Source organism: Dermacentor albipictus, chromosome 6 (assembly GCF_038994185.2).
Source record: "Dermacentor albipictus isolate Rhodes 1998 colony chromosome 6, USDA_Dalb.pri_finalv2, whole genome shotgun sequence".
NCBI classification, from domain to species: domain Eukaryota; kingdom Metazoa; phylum Arthropoda; class Arachnida; order Ixodida; family Ixodidae; genus Dermacentor; species Dermacentor albipictus.
In genome coordinates this window covers 56,410,875-56,428,959 of record NC_091826.1, presented here as the reverse complement: position 1 = coordinate 56,428,959, position 18,085 = coordinate 56,410,875, and the positions used below count along the sequence as shown (strand labels likewise).

At 44.1% G+C, this 18,085-nt stretch overlaps 1 protein-coding gene and 1 long non-coding RNA gene across 6 annotated transcripts in view; one reads left to right on the top strand and one right to left on the bottom strand.

Moving 5' to 3' along the window:
• Nucleotides 1-5,217, bottom strand: part of LOC135907833 (uncharacterized) — a 309,573-nt gene extending 304,356 nt beyond the window's left edge. Inside the window, exon 1 of the long non-coding RNA XR_010566131.1 lies at nucleotides 4,997-5,217. This is a non-coding gene — a long non-coding RNA (uncharacterized lncRNA). The remainder of the gene's footprint in view (nucleotides 1-4,996) is intronic.
• LOC135907832 (glutathione S-transferase-like) overlaps nucleotides 1-17,675 on the top strand; it is a 45,253-nt gene extending 27,578 nt beyond the window's left edge. The window contains exons 1-3 of one of the 5 annotated variants that reach the window (XM_070540593.1): nucleotides 3,650-3,762; nucleotides 14,183-14,450; nucleotides 17,187-17,675. In XM_070540593.1, the coding sequence (XP_070396694.1) occupies nucleotides 14,185-14,450; nucleotides 17,187-17,583 (663 nt within the window). In that variant the 5' untranslated portion in view covers nucleotides 3,650-3,762; nucleotides 14,183-14,184 and the 3' untranslated portion in view covers nucleotides 17,584-17,675. Of the gene's footprint in view, nucleotides 1-3,649; nucleotides 3,763-3,946; nucleotides 3,960-9,774; nucleotides 10,095-14,182; nucleotides 14,451-17,186 lie in introns of those variants that run through there. The other 4 variants (XM_070540594.1, XM_070540592.1, XM_065439591.1 and 1 more) reach the window with 4 other exon arrangements.
• Nucleotides 17,676-18,085: the final 410 nt, after the last annotated feature.

Genomic DNA, 18,085 nt, shown 5'->3' with positions numbered 1-18,085 from the left:
CTCTAGATTCAAGTCTTAATTAATCGAACTTTTTGTTCCTGTATAAGGTGGTCCATGACATTATACATTCCTTAAAGCTTCTTGATCATATGCATTTGTTTGTGCCGCAACAGTATACCAGGTAGCATTCCACATTCGTTGCCTGGGCTTGTTACAAGATTGTGCTAATAAGACTGGAGTCCAAAACATACTTCAGAATTCATTTCCTGTGTTTTGTGTATCTGTAGATAATCACGTAGGATTAACTCCCTTTTACTTTTCCGCGTTTTCTTTTTTCCCTATTTGTTTCTCTATCTTCCATTTTTTTGTCTACTACATTCATGTTTTCTCTCCATTTTGTCTCACATAGTGCTCGTTAAGTGCACCAGTACAAAGGCTCTCTAGCTGTTCCTGGGCACTACAATAAAAATTTGAATGATTGATTGTTATCGTAGTATAAAATTGTGCTTTTTAAGTATGTACTAGTATACTATTTTAGTGCAGTAGCTGTCGTGCAATTAAAAAAAGGGCATGAATTAAGAAGAGAGAGGGAAAATGATAAATGAAAGGTAGGGAGGTTAACCACGGCTGAGCCCGGTTGGCTACCCTACACTGGGGAAAGGGAAAGGGGGACGGAAAGATTAAAAGAAGAGAAAGTCCACTGGGGATATCAGTCGGTCACTCAGTCTGGATCACAGACGCTGACTCAATCCGGTATATTTCAAATATCGCAGCAGCACTTTTGTGGCCTTTTGTAGCTGCGATATGCGAGGCCATGGTCCCAAGATCTTGTTCAAGGTGAATGGCTTTCCATCTAGCTGATTGAGAGCTCTGCAGAGGTCTTGCCTTTCATCTTCAAAAGATGGGGCAGTAGCACATTAAGTGTTCTATGGTTTCCTCGACACCACAGGCATTGCACTCGGCGCTATCAGCCATTCCAATCAAAAATGCATATGCACTGGTGAATGCGACGCCCAAACGTAAGCAGCACAGCACTGTTTGCTCATTTCGCAGAAGACCTGGTAACAGCCGCAGTTGCATAGAGCAATCAAGGGAATGCAATCGATGTTGAGTGAATTCAGGTGTGTGCCACTTTTCCAATGTCAAAAGAGTGCGCTAGCTTGCCTAAGTGTTGGGCTGCGTCGGTCCGCGATAAAGGTACAGAAACAAGGGTTGCTCCTTCGTGGGCTTTCCTAGCAGCTTCATCTCGTTGCTGGAGATACCGCAATGACCAGGCAGCCACTGAAACACGACGTCGTGTCCTTTCATGATCATGTGATGGTGCATTTCTCGTATCTCCGACACGAGTTGTTCACATGACCCGCGACACATGACTCACATGACCCGCGACAGAAGACATTGTAAGGCCGCCTTTGAATCGCAGAATATTGCCCACCGATTAGCCGGTTGGTTATTAATGATAATCAACGACACCTCTGAGGGCAGCAAGCTCCGAACCGGTCGATGTTGTCAAGTGAGAACTCTTGTATTGGATGCTTAGTGATGGTGATGGTATAACCACTGCGCTGGTGGAGCTGGTCTGAGTGGAAGAACGATCCGTATATGTGTGGACTTGATCAAAGAAAGTGTGCAAACAATCCAGAGCTGCTTGCTTCAAGGCCAAGGTAGGCAGGACGGTCTTCTTTCTTATCCCTGGAACCGTAAGACGAACTTGAGGTTGTTTTAAACACCACAAAGCTGAGGTTGAACGTGCTGAGGGTGTGAAGCCCGATGGTAAGAGGCACGACGGATGTTGACCTTGTTGGAGAAGGACGCCTGTGGTCGTCGTTCTGGCATGAATTAAGAAAGTGCAATAATATGCTATGTGCCTGGTCATATGCATTGTGCTATTAATTTCTTCTGAGTTTTAATAATGGCTGGCTACTGTATGCAGTGCTGTGCAATAAAATAATATGCCACAGCAATTATTGCGTGCCTCACAGAACAAATTGAATATATCTTTCTCAGTCAAAATATCATAGCAGGCTGAAAACAATAAACTGCAATTTTTCTTTTTGTGGTGACGAGGCGTATAAATTGTGAAAATAACCTGTTTATATATTTCTTATACTATGCAAATGAGCTGCTCCCATACATTCGAATAAGTGCTTCAATAGTACGACTTGGCAAAGGGCAACGAAAGACTCCTATTAAAACCCTCTAATTCTCAAGCTTGTATTATCTGACGGTATGTCATTTCATTAATTTAAAGAAAGGCAAACTTTATATGTGGAAACCAGTTACAATAGAACATGGCCCTTACCCTGTGAAAATTTTGTAGCAATACACTCAATGTGAAGGCCTCCGGATGCGGTGTTGATGCATCAAAACAACCTAGAATAATAGAGGTGCTCCATGGGCTAGATTCGGCAGAATCAAGAATTGGGGGGAGACAAGATGCGAATTACATACATTTTAGCTATTCTAGTTTTTTTTTTGTGAGTGCTACAGGTGTTTCAATTCTGTTTTGCTGATTTTCTCAACCCACTTTTTCACGTTTCTCTCATGCACCAACAAGCAGAATTATATTGACACGGATGCTTTATCTGTATCTGGTTACCGTATTTCACCGGCTAAACAATTTTAAACGTTATCGCTCGGTGCAGGATGCGCCTGAACGTATCGGAAGTTTCGCGAATGTTATCGATGGTTCTGTCTGTTGTTGACGAACCTTGCTAATCTGATTGCATACGCGACACGGATTGTGTTGTAGTTTCTGGAAGGCGCGCGGGCCCCAGCGAATAGGCTGTAACTTTCGACGACTGCCGTATGCAAACCGACGCGCTTGACCCGCATAAGAGATTTTCTACGATTGCCGACATTGCTCGCCGCTATCGTTGCGATTGAGCCGGTACTTTTTATTTACCGTCACTACTACGTGGCAATATTTCCAACACAGATTTTTTTCAGTTATACATTGCACGCCTAATTCTTACATAGTTGGCTGTGCAATAAGCTACCAAAAAATGTAATGGTGCAACAGTACTTGATATATGGCATGGTCGTGCAGGTGTTTGCAAAGCGATCTTGCAGACAGACGACGCGCGAGCGCTGATGTCGATATTTTGTACACTATTGTTACTTCAAAAATAAAAACAAACTGTTGCGGTAGGTGTATATTCATTATTCAAACATGTTTTTTATATCTAACAGCACATACACATCATTAACTTATTGTTTCAAGCTTAGTTTACAGCAGGCTGTTTTAGGCCGGACTTTGACGGATGAAGATGGAATAGTCCAGCAACAGTGCGCCGCAGCCGAGGAGCGGGCTTCGGCGCGCGTCGGAGCTTGTCTCCAGTGGTTGCGCGCCCTTTCCCTCCAGCCGAAGCGAAGCGACGCGTTCGCTTGCCAGCGCGCGCCGAAGCTTTCGGCGCGTGCCAGTGGTTGGGGCATAAGGTCTCGCCGTCGGCGCGCCGATCCAGCCGTTAAGGGCAAAATGTGGTCCGATGTAGCGTGAGCGCGCGAACACGGACTTACGTCACGTTGACTAGAACAAAAGCGTCTGTGGGTTGACAGATGGTCCGACGCAGGGGCGCAGCCACCGTAATTGGACGCGACCAACGCGTTCCGACGCGCGCTGCGTCGAGCGACGCTCGCCTGCGCGCCGATAACGTCAAACAATAAACGCGCCTTTAGACAGCAACGAGAAGAAGACCCCGAGCTGTGGGAGCGGGAGGCCGAAGCAATCCGGCCCAGTTGCCTGTGTGTTACTAAATCGCGACGAAGGTCAGGTTCGCGCAGGACAAGCTTCGCTTACCCCCATTTTTTCGGTACGAGAAGGTCTGTAAATTTTTTTTTCATACAACGCGAGTGTCGGTCAGGCGGCCTGTCAGCGGCCTTGTGGCGGTGAGAGATGGGAGAATCGGCGACAGTACGCACGGGCGCGCGCAAGGCAACTTCTGGTTCGCGTGTATCCTGCTGCGATGTTCGCTTCGGCGGTAGCCCTTGCCGCTACAACGCCGATGACATGCCGTGCGGTAAGCGCTCGCGCAACATTAAGAAAATTTGTAAGAGTGTAGTACATTCTAGACCGCATGCGAGCACCAGGGATTACGCTAGAATGTATACGACGAGTCATACACCCACCAGACTTTAATCCAGACTTTAATGCCAGACTTTAATCAACTGCTGCTGGAAACTGTTGTGCTAAAACACTTCTGGGAGAGTAATTTCAGGGTGAAGTACGTTCCCTCACGTTGTTTGCGGCCTAAGAATCTTTACCTCGTACCCAGGCGTTGTACAAGATATGGCAGGAGAATACGAGACTACTATGTTCCTGTATATTTTAACAAATTGTCTCAAACCGCCTTGCGCGCTCGAACAAAATACAAGTTAGAAAAGGCACTCAGGCAAATTGACTAGTCGCCTCAGGGAATCATTAGTTTTTTTTGCTTTTTATTTTTTTTCTCATATACTACTTTAAATGTGAAAAGTACATGTCAATTGAATAATTGCTTGTTCCGCTGCCTGCCAGGCACTGCCGCTCAAGACCTGTGTGGCTTTGGCAGGCCTGTTATGCACGCTGCTTTTTTGTGACTTTGTGGAATAAAGTATTATTATTATTATTATACGTTAGAAATAGCGTCTGACCTGTGGACCAGATTTCGGCCATCAAAAAATGTGGCCGCCGCGTTCGTTTTGCTTTAAGTGTGAACTGCGTTCCTGCGCGCAAGTCCGCCAGATAACGCGCTAAATTCCTTACAGCTTTGCTACTGCCTGGTTGTTCACCGTCACTAAAACGTGTGTAATATGGAATCAGAATTCAAAGACGGCTACGTACCGTGCATTGAGTACGTGTTAAACTTCTGGAGGTACAAAACTATTCAGAAGCCGCCCACTATGGCAACCATCGTAGCTCAGGAGACGATTTCTGGGCGCTCAGTTCCACAGACACCGATAATCAGGCTCTGCAGCAATCGCCTTCACTGAAACACATCCTATGCATCACGCCATACGACTTCGAACGGACGGACGACAACAAAGTAGCCTTTTTTTGTCTCACGGCAGTACTTACAATTACGGGCTCTGCCGGACAGTGTAGCAGACCAATCCTGGAACAGTAGTCACCAGCAGGAACACGGCGATTCGTTGCACTCCATTATGTTGTCCGCCGTGGAACGAAGAGTATCAATGTGGTCGTTTAAGTATTCACAAACACACAAGGACAGGATGCTTTCAAAAAGTCACAGACGCCGCCATTTACACCCAAAACGAGACAGCTAAGTTGGAAGCACAGCGAAGTGAAGCGCGGAGAAACGTAGAAATAAAGGAAAACGTAACAAGAAGTGCCAACCGTGCGGTCACGTGTCACTTCAGGATGGTTTTGTTTATCGTATTTTATTTTTATCGCCAACAGACCTCGTGACGCAAATTAACCTATTAAATAACGAGTTCATGGAACTCGGAGGCCGAAGGAGGAGCATGCGTTTGAGATCTCAGAACCGTTTCATTTCATTATACATTCGAGAACTGGCAAAAACTATACGATAAGATTACCTTGCGTTGTTCGGTGCGCTAAGCCTTTAGGCGTAATCAATAATGTGTTTTCTTCTGGTGATCGTCTGCAAAATTGATGGCAACCTTTTGATCTCCACTTGTTGCCTTGGTCAAGCAGACGACTAAGTTGAAAACAAATTCAACGCTGTGTCGTCATTCAGCTATATCAAGAACAGAATTCATCTCATCAAGTAATATTACTTCAGAAATAAAAAAAAAATATGCGGAAAAAAATTGCGCTTTGTTTCTGGTTGTGTTTTCCAAGAAAAAACAAAAGCCCGCGAAATACGCCAAATATAAAATATACGCGGCGCCTCTACACAGGCGCCTTCAAGCAACCTTTGAAAGATATACGGCTGCATTCGTTCATCGCCGCATCCTATGAGGCTTCGTCATGTAGGATGGATCGAGAGGTTTCATGACCTCACTGCGTGGTGCGCTAAGCGTCAGCATCTGTGGTCGCAAGAATGTTGTGCTCGATCATGAGGCACTCGGCATAGCTTTAACCTTCGTGTATCATGAAACAAAGCTACAAAACAATTTGTACCAATGTTAAAAAAGAACAGCAAAAAAGTACGAAAAAAGGAAAAGAAGGCAGGTCTCGGAAGAACAGAAAAAAGCTACTCAGGAGTTTACTTAAAAAAAAAACCAAAAGCAAGAAAAAAGGAAAAAAAAGGCAGCTCTCGGAAGAACAGAAAAAAGCTACTCAGGAGTTTACTTAAAGAAAATAAACCAAAAGCACGTAAGGCATTTCACTCGCCCCCCAAAAAAACATCCAGAGGCACAACTGGTTAGTCATTTACACTTTCTGTTTCTTGAACTCTGGAAAAGAGGCTAAACAAAGCAATTTTTGTCTATTTCTATCTTTGTTGCAAACTTTTCAAAGTAAGGATACAGCGACATCATTGAGGTGCGTTTAAACAGCCGCCTTTTACACTAGTTTTGAGCAGTTATGGTCCACTGTCACTTATAGCACGTGCTCAAACAGGTCACCGTCTGAAGAAATACAGTACTTGCGTTTTTCCAACACTTGTGCTGTTGCCGCTATTACCAACGGCGTTGGAATCTCACAGCAGATTCTGCTTATTTTTGCCTTTGAGGCGTCTGGTGTTGTAGTTTCGCTGCTATACATGCGATCTTTCACGTATTCCCACAAGAAGAAGTCCAGCGGTCCCATGTCCGGTGACTTTGCAGGCCAGGGTACAGGTCTATGCAGGTCAGTCCACGGTACAGGAAAAAGCTTTTCGAGCCACGCTCAAGACTGATTACTACTACGCGCAGGAGCAGCATCTTGTTCAAACGAGATGTTCCCAAAGTGTGCAAGTGGAACGTTGCAACAGAGGTCGTTCACGGGGGCCTATAGGACGTCGTTGACGTAGCGTTGCGTCGTTAGTGTGTTGTCGAAAAAGACGGGTCCGATAGTGTTGCCATCAAAAATACCGCAACACACATTGAACGACCACTGGTATTGGTGTCGTGTTTGTACCAGCCAGTGGGGATTCCTATCACTCCAGTAGTGCGGGTTGTGAAGATTAACTTGCACCTTTCTGGAGAAATTAGCCTCATCCGTCCAAAGCACACGAGTGAAAAAGTTCGTTTTTTTTTCACATTTCGTGAAAATCCAAGTGACAAAGTCAAGTCTGTTTTCAAAATCTCGGTCTTCAAGTTTTTGATGAAGATGTACATGGTACAGGTGCAAATGATTTTTTTATATCCCCCACGCTGACGACCTTGAGGTTCCGGTCTCCGCATCGGCATCGCACACACTACCGTGAGGTTTAGCAGCAAAGAATGCCAAAACGCCCCTTTCCGCTTCTTGAACTACCGTCGCAATCCTGTGTGGCTTTCTTGTGAGGCTACCCGTCTCGCAAAGGACTTCGTACGTTCTAAACATTGTTGATGGACTAGGCGTCCTCCACAATGCCAGATCCGGAATAGCTTGGCTGCCTTCCTCTCGTCGCCGTGCGGCACCCTCAGAGCCAGGATAACTTTAGCCTTCTGATCATTCGTGAAAGGCATGACTGTCTTAAGACAGTCATGCTTGAAGACAGCTAAAGGCAACAAAAGGAACCTATGTTCTGGGCGAGCCTACCTACAGAACAAGATGAGTGCGCAAAATTACAGTCCCAAGTGCGCCGTCACGGTTTCCCAGCTTCGAAATCCGCGCCTCGCCTCCGATACGATGACGCCACGGAAAGCATAGGGGAAATTACCTCTGCTTTCAATTTATATGTAGAAAATAATGAGGAAAAGGGAAGGTGAACGTGGACGAAAAGAACTTGCTGCAGGTGGGATCCGAACCTACAACCTCCGCATTACGCATGCATTGCACTACTAATTGTGCTACGGCAACGGCTATCAATGCGGTCACTATATTAGGTATTTATGTGTACCAGATCAAACCCCGGAAGTGCTATCCAGCGCCATGCATTTTGATTAGCGTTGGAACAATTAAGAATCTCATTGATATTATTCCACATGGCTTTAGGCTTTCAACAGTGGCAGCTATGTTCTATATGAGCGATAATTGCCCAGACATTCGCGTTTCACGTTGCGCAGAAACGTATTAGTTTTGTGTCTACACTATGTTTGCAGAGTAAACTTCATTCCTTAGAGCTGCCCGTTAGAACTCTGAAATTTTCTTTCTTGAATAGTATTCGGCAATAGTTACCTATATATGGTTTTACGAGATCGCGTAGCTTTCATACTAAGGAAACCCGGTTACGATTCAGCACAAAAACTTATTATAGACTCCGGCGACATGTTTGACCTTTGACTTCGTCGAGTGTAAGTTTATTATTATTTTGTACTTTTCTACGTTTCCAAATAGCTTTTTTTTCATCCTTATAGGAGGATTTAATTAGCGAAAATATAAGCAAGTGATCACTAACTTGTTAGGCAAGAACGCCACCTATTTGCTAGAGAATACGGGATATTTATTATGCTAATTTCTAAATCTGCTCTCAAAGTCCACTATAGAACACACGTGTACACAAAAAGCATTCAGTATCAACACTCAATAAAGCAAGGTTCAATACTCGATGGCCTTTCTGTATAATATGCACTTGGTGGTGAAAAACCAATACAGAAAATTCTTTAGCTACTTAATTATTATGAAGTGTGTGTAAAGAGTTTGGTATCGTGTGTGACGTTGGCCAATCCTTCTCGTACAGCCAAACAATACATGTCAAAATTTAGCTGGCTCAAACAAACAAACAAACAAACAAACAAACAAACAAACAAACAAACAAACAAACAAACAAACAAACAAACAAACAAACAAACAAACAAACAAACAAACAAACAAACAAACAAACAAACACCCAAACAAACAAACAAACAAACAAACAAACAAACAAACAAACAAACAAACAAACAGGCCGATAAACAAACAAACAAAGAATCGCTCAATCAATCAAACGAACCACAAACATAAACAACTCAGCAAGCAAGAAAGCAAGCAAACCAGCAAACAAGACAAGCAGATAAACAAACAAACAAACAAACAAACAAACAAACAAACAAACAAACAAACAAACAAACAAACAAACAAACAAACAAACAAACAAATAAACCAGCAAGCAAGACAAACAAAATAAGAAAAGAATAAAGCGTCGAGGCATGATGTTTAACTAGAAAGTCTTCGCTCAAATGAACAGATATTTGGATCGGTTGCCGACAAACGCCAGCCGTTTTTTGTCAGTCTCATCTCGTGCACTGGAAACTAAAGCGCCGCGCTTTACCACCCAGCGCTGTGCCTTGACTAACGCTGCATGGTTGTTTGATTCAATTTGTTTTATCCGACTCCTTTTTGGAGTGGCGCATACGTGTATCAACTAAGAAATCGCCCGCTTTTCTGTTGTTCATTTTTTTGTAGCAATTTGACATTTCGGAAACTTAGCGCCTAATCGACTAAGGCTCTAGTATACACACTCTCACCACATTTTTCTTGGTTACTTGTGGTACAAAAGTATACAGCTTAAACAGCACCGGTCACTGGTTGAAGCCTGTTTCTTTGGAGCAGTGACACCCGTCATCTCCATGTTTGAATATCAAGTTCTCTGCTGAAAGATTTAATTACAAAATATAACAAGGAAACGCTTCTCCTGAGTCGAATCAATACGAAGAGTTGGCGCCCGTGTACGAAGAGCACGCACGGTACTCAAGCTTAGGCGACAGCACGTGCGAGATTTCGATTGATTGCGGCCAACACGTCCTACCAGTCACGGCACCGTTGCCATGACAACAAACGCGACAGGACTGCCTGTCTTCTTTTCTTCCGGCGCAAATTTATTACATTCGACTCGCTGATTTATTCGTTTACTCCTTCTTTTTTTACTCCCTTCGATCCAGGTGGATCGAACAGGACACTATTGTTATTTTTGTGTTCGAATTTATTCCGAGCAACGGTCGGGCTCTGATCGCGTAGTCACGGTTGGACTGTTCGGAGTACCGGCTCGCTCCAAGCACTTGTCGGATTGGCTGGCGGCGTGCCATAGGCGTTCTTCAGCAGAGCCCTGTTCTTCGGTCACCTCAGACGTCTTTTTCGTCTCTTTTCCGATCACGTGTTCATTAGCCAGCAGTCGAGTAAAAGAAGGAGTAGCAGTTCTCATCCGGTAAGTTTTTATTTTATTTTTTTTATTTAGTACATACTGCAGACCTTTCGGTCCAAGCAGAGGGGCAATAGAATGCAGACAGACAAAAGAGAACAAATTAGGAACAAGCAAATGCAAATTTATGCAATTTTTAGTCACACTGTGTCTGTAAACTGCCGTTCCAGTCTGATATTGCTCTGGGAAAAAAAGAAAATTTCAACTTGTCCGTTCGAGCATAATAGGGTGTTAGTGAGTCCGGATGATGCTGTTTTGTGTGCCGTGTTATTGCAGGTGTTAAGTAAGTCGATGGTTTAACTTCAAGCCTGTTGTTGAGAAGAAGGGAAAGGAATTCAAGCCTTAGCAGCTTTCGGCGTGATTAAAGAGTGGGTATGAAATTTTCTGTCATAATTTTAAAGGGATAGTGCAGTCTTGCGAATTTATGAAATATAAACCTGACTGCCTTTCTTTGTATTTTTTCAAGACGCACGATATTTGACTTAGTGCAAGGATTCCATAATGTACATGCATACCCTAACATTGGTCTAATAAATGTAAAATAACACAGTAATTTCACATTAGGAGGGGCATCTTTCAGTTTGCGTCTTTTTTTTTATCGAGCATATTTTGTTATTTCAGGCAGCGAATTCTCTTTAGCAAAGTCAAGTCAAATCGGCTAAGTCGTGCCTTGAAAGCGGCGAAGTGCATTGTGGTAAAAGAGGAAATGGCCTACACTGCGATCACGATGCAAGACTTTTAAATTAATTATTTCTCATTCAACAGCACCTTCCTGATTTTATTTTAGCCGGTTATTCAACCCTATTAAATGCTATTCCCATAGATAATAGGAAATTTATGCTATAAAATATTTTGGAATAATCCATCCATTTCTTGGCCAATCCCCCATCGTGGGTAGGAGCCACACGTGCCACAGGCTACAACAACAACAACAACAACAAGATGATCGTGCGTCATTCAAGTGTTCGCGAAGCTACATTCACTGGTGCATTGGGCAAACTAGTACACTCTTCAAACCAGCTTACTGACAACCGCGGTGACGACCCAGGCACTAAATATAAAGTTCAGCGACCCAGAGCAGCACATAAGGGAGAGGCGTCACACTGGAGGGCTCTCGATTATTTTGACCACCTGTGGTTTTTTGGCGTGCACATGAATATATATGCACGGACGTTTTCTGCATCGCAATCATCTAAATGCGGCCGCCTAAGGCGGGAATCGAACCCCCTACTTGGTGCTGAACAGCACAACGTCATAGAGACTGCGTGACCCCGGCGCGTGCTAAAGACAACTATCAAAAGGCCGTATTCTTCAGGTACTGACGGTAGACAACGTGTCAGGCCTATTTCTGCTTTTCGAGCTGCTGTTGTGAAGAAATGATACATTCAAAGTGAGCAATAGTCTATGCCATTCAAGAAAACCGGGTAGAGGGAATGAACAAATGATGCGGTGTTAATTAGGGTATCATGAGGTCATAACAAGTCGCATAGGAAGAAGACGCAATGAAAGTTGAATTAGTCACATTAATTGCCTTATTTGGCGCTGTAAGGAGTGTTTTCACATGTTAGTTTTTACTACCTGCCGCGGCCGTGGTATCTCAGCTCCAGGTTGTTGGTCACCATTAATTGAAATTTAATAACTGCACCAGAAGTAGAAGGCAGCTTTTCTTCTTTTTTTGAGAACGGCGATTTCACCATGACAATTCAGTGTCGAAGGCCTTCTTTTATTATCGCGAGGTCATCGCTCCATTTTTTCTTTCTGCAATGTTACCGGCGTTACTTCGCGTTCCACCTTTCGAAAAAGAAAAGAAAGCAACATTTTGTGCACATTTTGATTAGGCGCCCAATATTTCTCGGTTACTGAATGGCAAGAGAATCTCAGTCGAGGACGGCAGGAAATTAGCTGGCGGGATGAAATAAGGAGTTTTGTAAGCGCATGCTGGAATCAGCTAGCGCAAGACAGGGGTGATTGGAGGTCACTGGGAGAGGTCTTCCGACTGCAGTGGACATAATAATAGGTTGAAGAAACAAAGAAAAAAAGAAGAGAAAGAAGAAGAAAGAGGCGACGATTTACAGGCTCCCAGCCGCAACATTTGTTAAACAACAAATGACTGTTCTCAAATGCCACACTATTTCTGTCGTGTATATTCACTTGATCGAAGTGCTCTCTCATTGTGGAGCCTTGACACTGACGCCGATTAGTGCGCAGTCTTTGTTGAAACGTTCTGGTATACAATTCTATAATGCAGTTTATTTATCTGCCGCAGATAACAGGGACTTATGATGTAGCTCTCGAGAAACGTTGATGTAAATTCCTTATTAAGACAAGCGAACTTGGCTGCGATCGATGGTGGTCGTCGCTGGTGTTCCTCGCTTTCCGGCGTTGTCTTCAGTGAGGATGCTAGCAATGGATACAAATTTCGCTAGCATAAAATATACAAAGAAAACATATATATAGTACAATTGAATTGCGTTGCGACGCTTTTCAGTAGCGATGGGAGAGTGAAATTACAATGCACGCTCATAGCAAATGTTATATCACAAACGAGGTCAGGCTAACTCGATTACTTGTGTCACAAGTTTACAGAAAGGACCAGGGCGTTGCTTTTTTTTACAATGAAACGCTGAGAAGCAGGAATTCTGGGTGATTTATTTCTTCTCATTTGTAGGCATAATATGTTTCTGTGTTCATTATTTCGTGTCCAGCAGTTTACTCTTGATATTCTTGTATGCTACCCCCGCTCGCCATAGCGTTATAAGAATCCTTCCCGTTCGAGATTCCGTTTTTGATTTTGGTGTTTTTTTTAATGCTGACCGCCTTTAGCTTGTAATGTTACCCTGCGAAGTAATTTCTGCTTATAGGGACGAAAAAAAAAGAAATATTGGTTTGAATTACTGCGTCATATTTCGGTGAATATTCCAGAAGTTCCAAGAGATCAGCGTAATTGGTTTAGGTGGCCCACACAGCGAAGAGCAAATAGCTAAACAGAGCTTGCACTTATGAGCAGAATTATATTCCTGGTCATATCACTGCAATGACGCACACATTATTTATTTTATTTATTTATTCAAATAACTCACAGGCTCCTTTACATGGGAGCATTGTGGGAGTGGGACAGTATACACGAACATCGCGAAAGCATAGCAGGAAAAAGATCGATTGAAGAAAAACGCTGTACGTTTGCTAGCGACAAACACTAGACATTACACTCTTGAAATACCCTGACGTCATTCGCTTTCGCATTTATAATGAATCAATTTCTCTTCTTTCAATTTTTCGATCAAAAATGATTACGATGTCCCTTGATCGTGCAAAGCAGTATGTTTTTTTGTTTGTGTGTGTTGGTGTATCAGGAGCGTAACGCCCCAGCCGCTGATACAGCGCGGTAAGTCAGCCGCCTGTTCGACTTCCTCCGGTTAATGTTTATCTATCTATCTATCTTCTATCTATCTATCTATCTATCTATCTATCTATCTATCTATCTATCTATCTATCTATCTATCTATCTATCTATCTATCTATCTATCTATCTATCTATCTATCTATCTATCTATCTATCTATCTATCTATCTATCTATCTATCTATCTATCTATCTATCTATCTATCTATCTATCTATCTATCTATCTATCTATCTATCTATCTATCTATCTATCTATCTATCTATCTATCTATCTATCTATCTATCTATCTATCTATCTATCTATCTATCTATCTATCTATCTATCTATCTATCTATCTATCTATCTATCTATCTATCTATCTATCTATCTATCTATCTATCTATCCATCCATCCATCCATCCATCCATCCATCCATCCATCCATCCATCCATCCATCCATCCATCCATCCATCCATCTATCTATCTATCTATCTATCTATCTATCTATCTATCTATCTATCTATCTATCTATCTATCTATCTATCTATCTATCTATCTATCTATCTATCTATCTATCACTCACTCACTCACTCACTCACTCACTCACTCACTCACTCACTCACTCACTCGCTCGCTCACTCTCTCTCTCTTTTAAACGAAATAGCGCGCTGCAAATGACGCGTGTTGTTCGTGTCTTATGCCTCCGGCGCAGCGATGACGCCCATCGTCGGCTACTGGGACGTTCGGGGACTGGCGCAGCCCATCCGCAACCTCCTGATCTACCAGGGCGTCGAGTTCGAAGACAAGCGGTACAAGTTCGGCCCGGAGCCCGACTTCGACCGCGAGGAGTGGCTGGGCGAGAAGCCGACGCTGGGCCTCAGGTTTCCAAACCTGCCCTACTACTTCGACGACGACGTCAAGGTGACGCAGAGCCTCGCCATCGTGCGCTACCTGGCGAGAAAGCACGACCTCGCCGCAAGGTACGGGACAGTGTCATCATCGTCATCAGCCTGGTTGCGCCCACTGCAGGGCAAAGTCCTCTCCCATATTTCTCCAACAACCCCGGTCATGTACTAATTCTGGCCATGCCGTGCCTGCAAACTTCTTAATCTCATCCGCCCACCTAACTTTCCCGCCCTCTGCTACGCTTCCCATCCCTTGGAATCCAGTCCGTAACCCTTAATGACCATCGGTTATCTTCCCTCCTCATTACATGTCCTGCCCATGCCCATTTCTTTTTCTTGATTTCAACTAAGATGTCATTAACTCGCGTTTGTTCCCTCACCCAATCTGGTCTATCCCTCCCGGAATAATAAAAGATAACCCGGGATATCCCGGGCCAGTGTAAACGTGCGAAAGTCAAGTTGATCACTGAGAACGACAGAAAGCTGAGCTAGTTGGTAAGGATCCATTATGCAAAATAGAAGTGAGGCGTGCAGACAGGACACAAGAGTAGAGATGTGGACAACACGAACGCCAGGCGTTCACACAGGCGTTCGTGTTGTCTACTTCTCTACTCTTGTGTCCTGTCTGCACGCCTCACTTCTATTTTGCATAATGAAGTTGATCCCTCTCTCCCTGTTCCTTTCAGTGAGCGGCCCCATTTGTCATTTGGCATGTCCGGAAATTTCCTCCTGCAAGATTGCTCAGCCTGATCCCAGTCCCTGTCCCAGCACGATTTCTGCATTGTTTACTAATCTTTAGCTTACCGATTCATGCGTCCTTTTCACTAAAATTTCGCAGCAAGAACACGTCTTTTCCCCCTCGTTGTTCAACCAAAGATGCCTTATAGTTGGTTGTCGGATTCGCCCTTTTAAAAAAAATACTCCATGTTATACGCACAACTTGTCATTGCCAAAAACTAGCTGTTGCAAAGACCTGATCTGGTTTCATCGCAATCGGCAACTAAACTACGTTCCACTGAAAGTTTCAGTATGCAGAGGCAAACTCTCGCATAAACGGCTAACAGCTGTAAAATTAGCCATCCTATCGATTCGCACCGCAAAGTTCAGACCTGCACTTTTCGCCATTTCGCGCACTGCAATCGAACTCTGGTAGTGCAGAGAGGCAAATACCCTGTGCTTGAAGTAGCCACTGCACGTTGTTAGCGGGGCCCAACCATTACCGAGGCTAGCAATGAATGGTACTTTCTTTTTTTCTGTCAAAGGAAGTGCTCCGAACAAGAAGGGCGTTTCTCAAACAGCTGTCCACAGTAGGAATCGCCGAGGAAAGTTTGTAAACGCCCAACCGACTACGTAGGCAAAGAGGCAGCACTCACCTCCGCTCCAAGAGGAGGAAGTGCGGCCCGTGAAAGAAAACGCTACACAACAACTGTACATGCGCCCGCCCCCTCCACCCCCTTTTTCCTCAGCACAGGTGATGCACGGACAAGTAAAAAAAGAAAAGAAACAACATGCTCTGCTTGTGATGCGTTTGAAAATGAAACTGCGGGCCGTCTTACAGTCATCAAAACTGTCATCGCGCCGTCGCCCTGATATCCTTACAATAACCAACAGCACAATTATCGTGTTCTTTCATGGACATTGTTATTGCTCCGTCGTCTTTGTTATCTCTTTTTCTTATCGACATCTTGGCCATTTTCTTCCAGAAGGTTACCGCTGTTTGTGCAGGGCACGCAGCATCTTTACTTGAATGATGATGGCCACTAGGAGTGGGCAGGGCCGAGTGACCGGAAAACACCGGGAAAATAGCGGTAGCTTATATTACTCGGGACACTGAAGGCGCAATTCTGTTATAAATGTTTACTTCATGCAGAACAGAGGATGGAGAAGCAGCGGCGTTTAGCAGTCACTACATTACAGAAAAAGAAATTAAAAAAAAATTCGAAGATGTAAAAACAACAGTTAGGAAAAAAAAAGAGTAAGAAGAGAATATAAACCGAAGTTATAAGACTATGAATTTACCTAGGAATTTGATACGCAGCAAGTACTACAGCATTCGAGAACATTAGAAGAACAAAAGACAGGAATATCCACCGCTACACGGAAGCTTAATGGAGAAGAAGAAGCCGTCATACTACTTCGACTTCAGATGACCTACACGGCACTCCACTGCACGCGATGTACCCCTCAAAATTTACAAGAGACTGTCAATTCTTTAGTATGCCAAACATGCTTTAGCAGATGGTCTGGGAAAGCAAAAAAGAACCCACGGGCAAGGCCTATTCAAGCACCACTAGAAGGCCAGTGGGAGGCCCAGCTGACAAGCCAAAGAGATGAGGACCAGCTACGGCTGGTAAACAGGTCTACACTACCAACGCAGGGTCACGGCTACCTAGAAAAGAGTGGTCGCCCACCCTTAGCCATTAGCAGCTTGGTCTCCGCAATAAAGTTAATTCACTCGCACAAAGAATTTCAATCAGAGATATAGGTTAGTGTCATATTCGCGCAAAAAATCATTTTGCGCTACAAATGAAATTGCACACGGCAAGGGAAAATACCTTGTGGTTGAAGCCTCGAGAGACAGGATTATTGGGAAAAGGTAAGGAAAGAGCAAGATTCCAGAAAAGAGTTTCGAATGTCGTTTTCTTTGTATCTGAGTGAACCGATACAGGTTCTTCCTTTAATCTCTTTTTAGCTTTTTTAGAACAAAAGGGAGTTTCGTCAGCGCGAACCTGCTCTTGTTATAAACGCCATAGTTTTTGAATTTTATCACCTCTATCCAGGGTGATATCACCTTTATCACCTTTTTTGCAGGGACGAGGAGGAAACGCTGGAGCTGGACATGCTTGAGCAACACGCTCGCGACCTACTCTGGGGACTAATGATGGCCATCGCTTCCCCAAATTACGAGGAGACTCGGCCCAAGTACGAGGAAAAGATGGAGAGTCTGCTGCAGCCGTGGGACGAGCAGCTGCAGGAGAAGGAGTGGGTCATTGGAGACCGGGTCACGTACGTGGACTTTCTGCTGTACGAGGCGCTCGACTGGAACTACGAGCTGAACGCGGCCGCGTTCGAGGGCTTTCCGGCGCTGACTGCCTACACGAAGCGCTTCGAAGAGCTGCCAAACATCGACGAGTACTTCGGCTCGGACAAGTACAATAAGTATCCCATGCTAGGACCGATGTTTCAGTGGGGCTTCGAAAAGGAGTAGCGCACTGCTCTCCTGGTTTTGAACGGCTTTCTTCGTTTGAACGAAATGTCGGCATACTGTTCCACGAGAAGACACACTCAGCAAAGAAAGCATGTTACGCCTGATGGAAAACGCTAATAAATGTTGTAGAGGGTGTATATTAAGACGGTATGTGGAATGTTATATTCTAAGGAAGCAGCGGATTGAGCAACATGAAAATATAGCGAATCCATTCCCTTGTGCGATATAAAACGTTTCTTAATTTATCTGTATTGCGCGGAAATCACACTTTCCTGCAAGATTGCCACACAGGGAGGAAAAAAAAAAGTATGAGCGATGCCGCATGTGATACAGCGTGCTTCCATAGGTAAGTATGCAGTTATAGATTTGATAAGTGGACAATAATAAGTACGGCGCTGCCATCGACCTAAAACCTCCTCTTTATGACGACACCAAGATGGTGGCATTGCGGTAATGGAAAGTTTCGCTAACTGCGGTACGGTCATAAAATTAGAACCGCGGT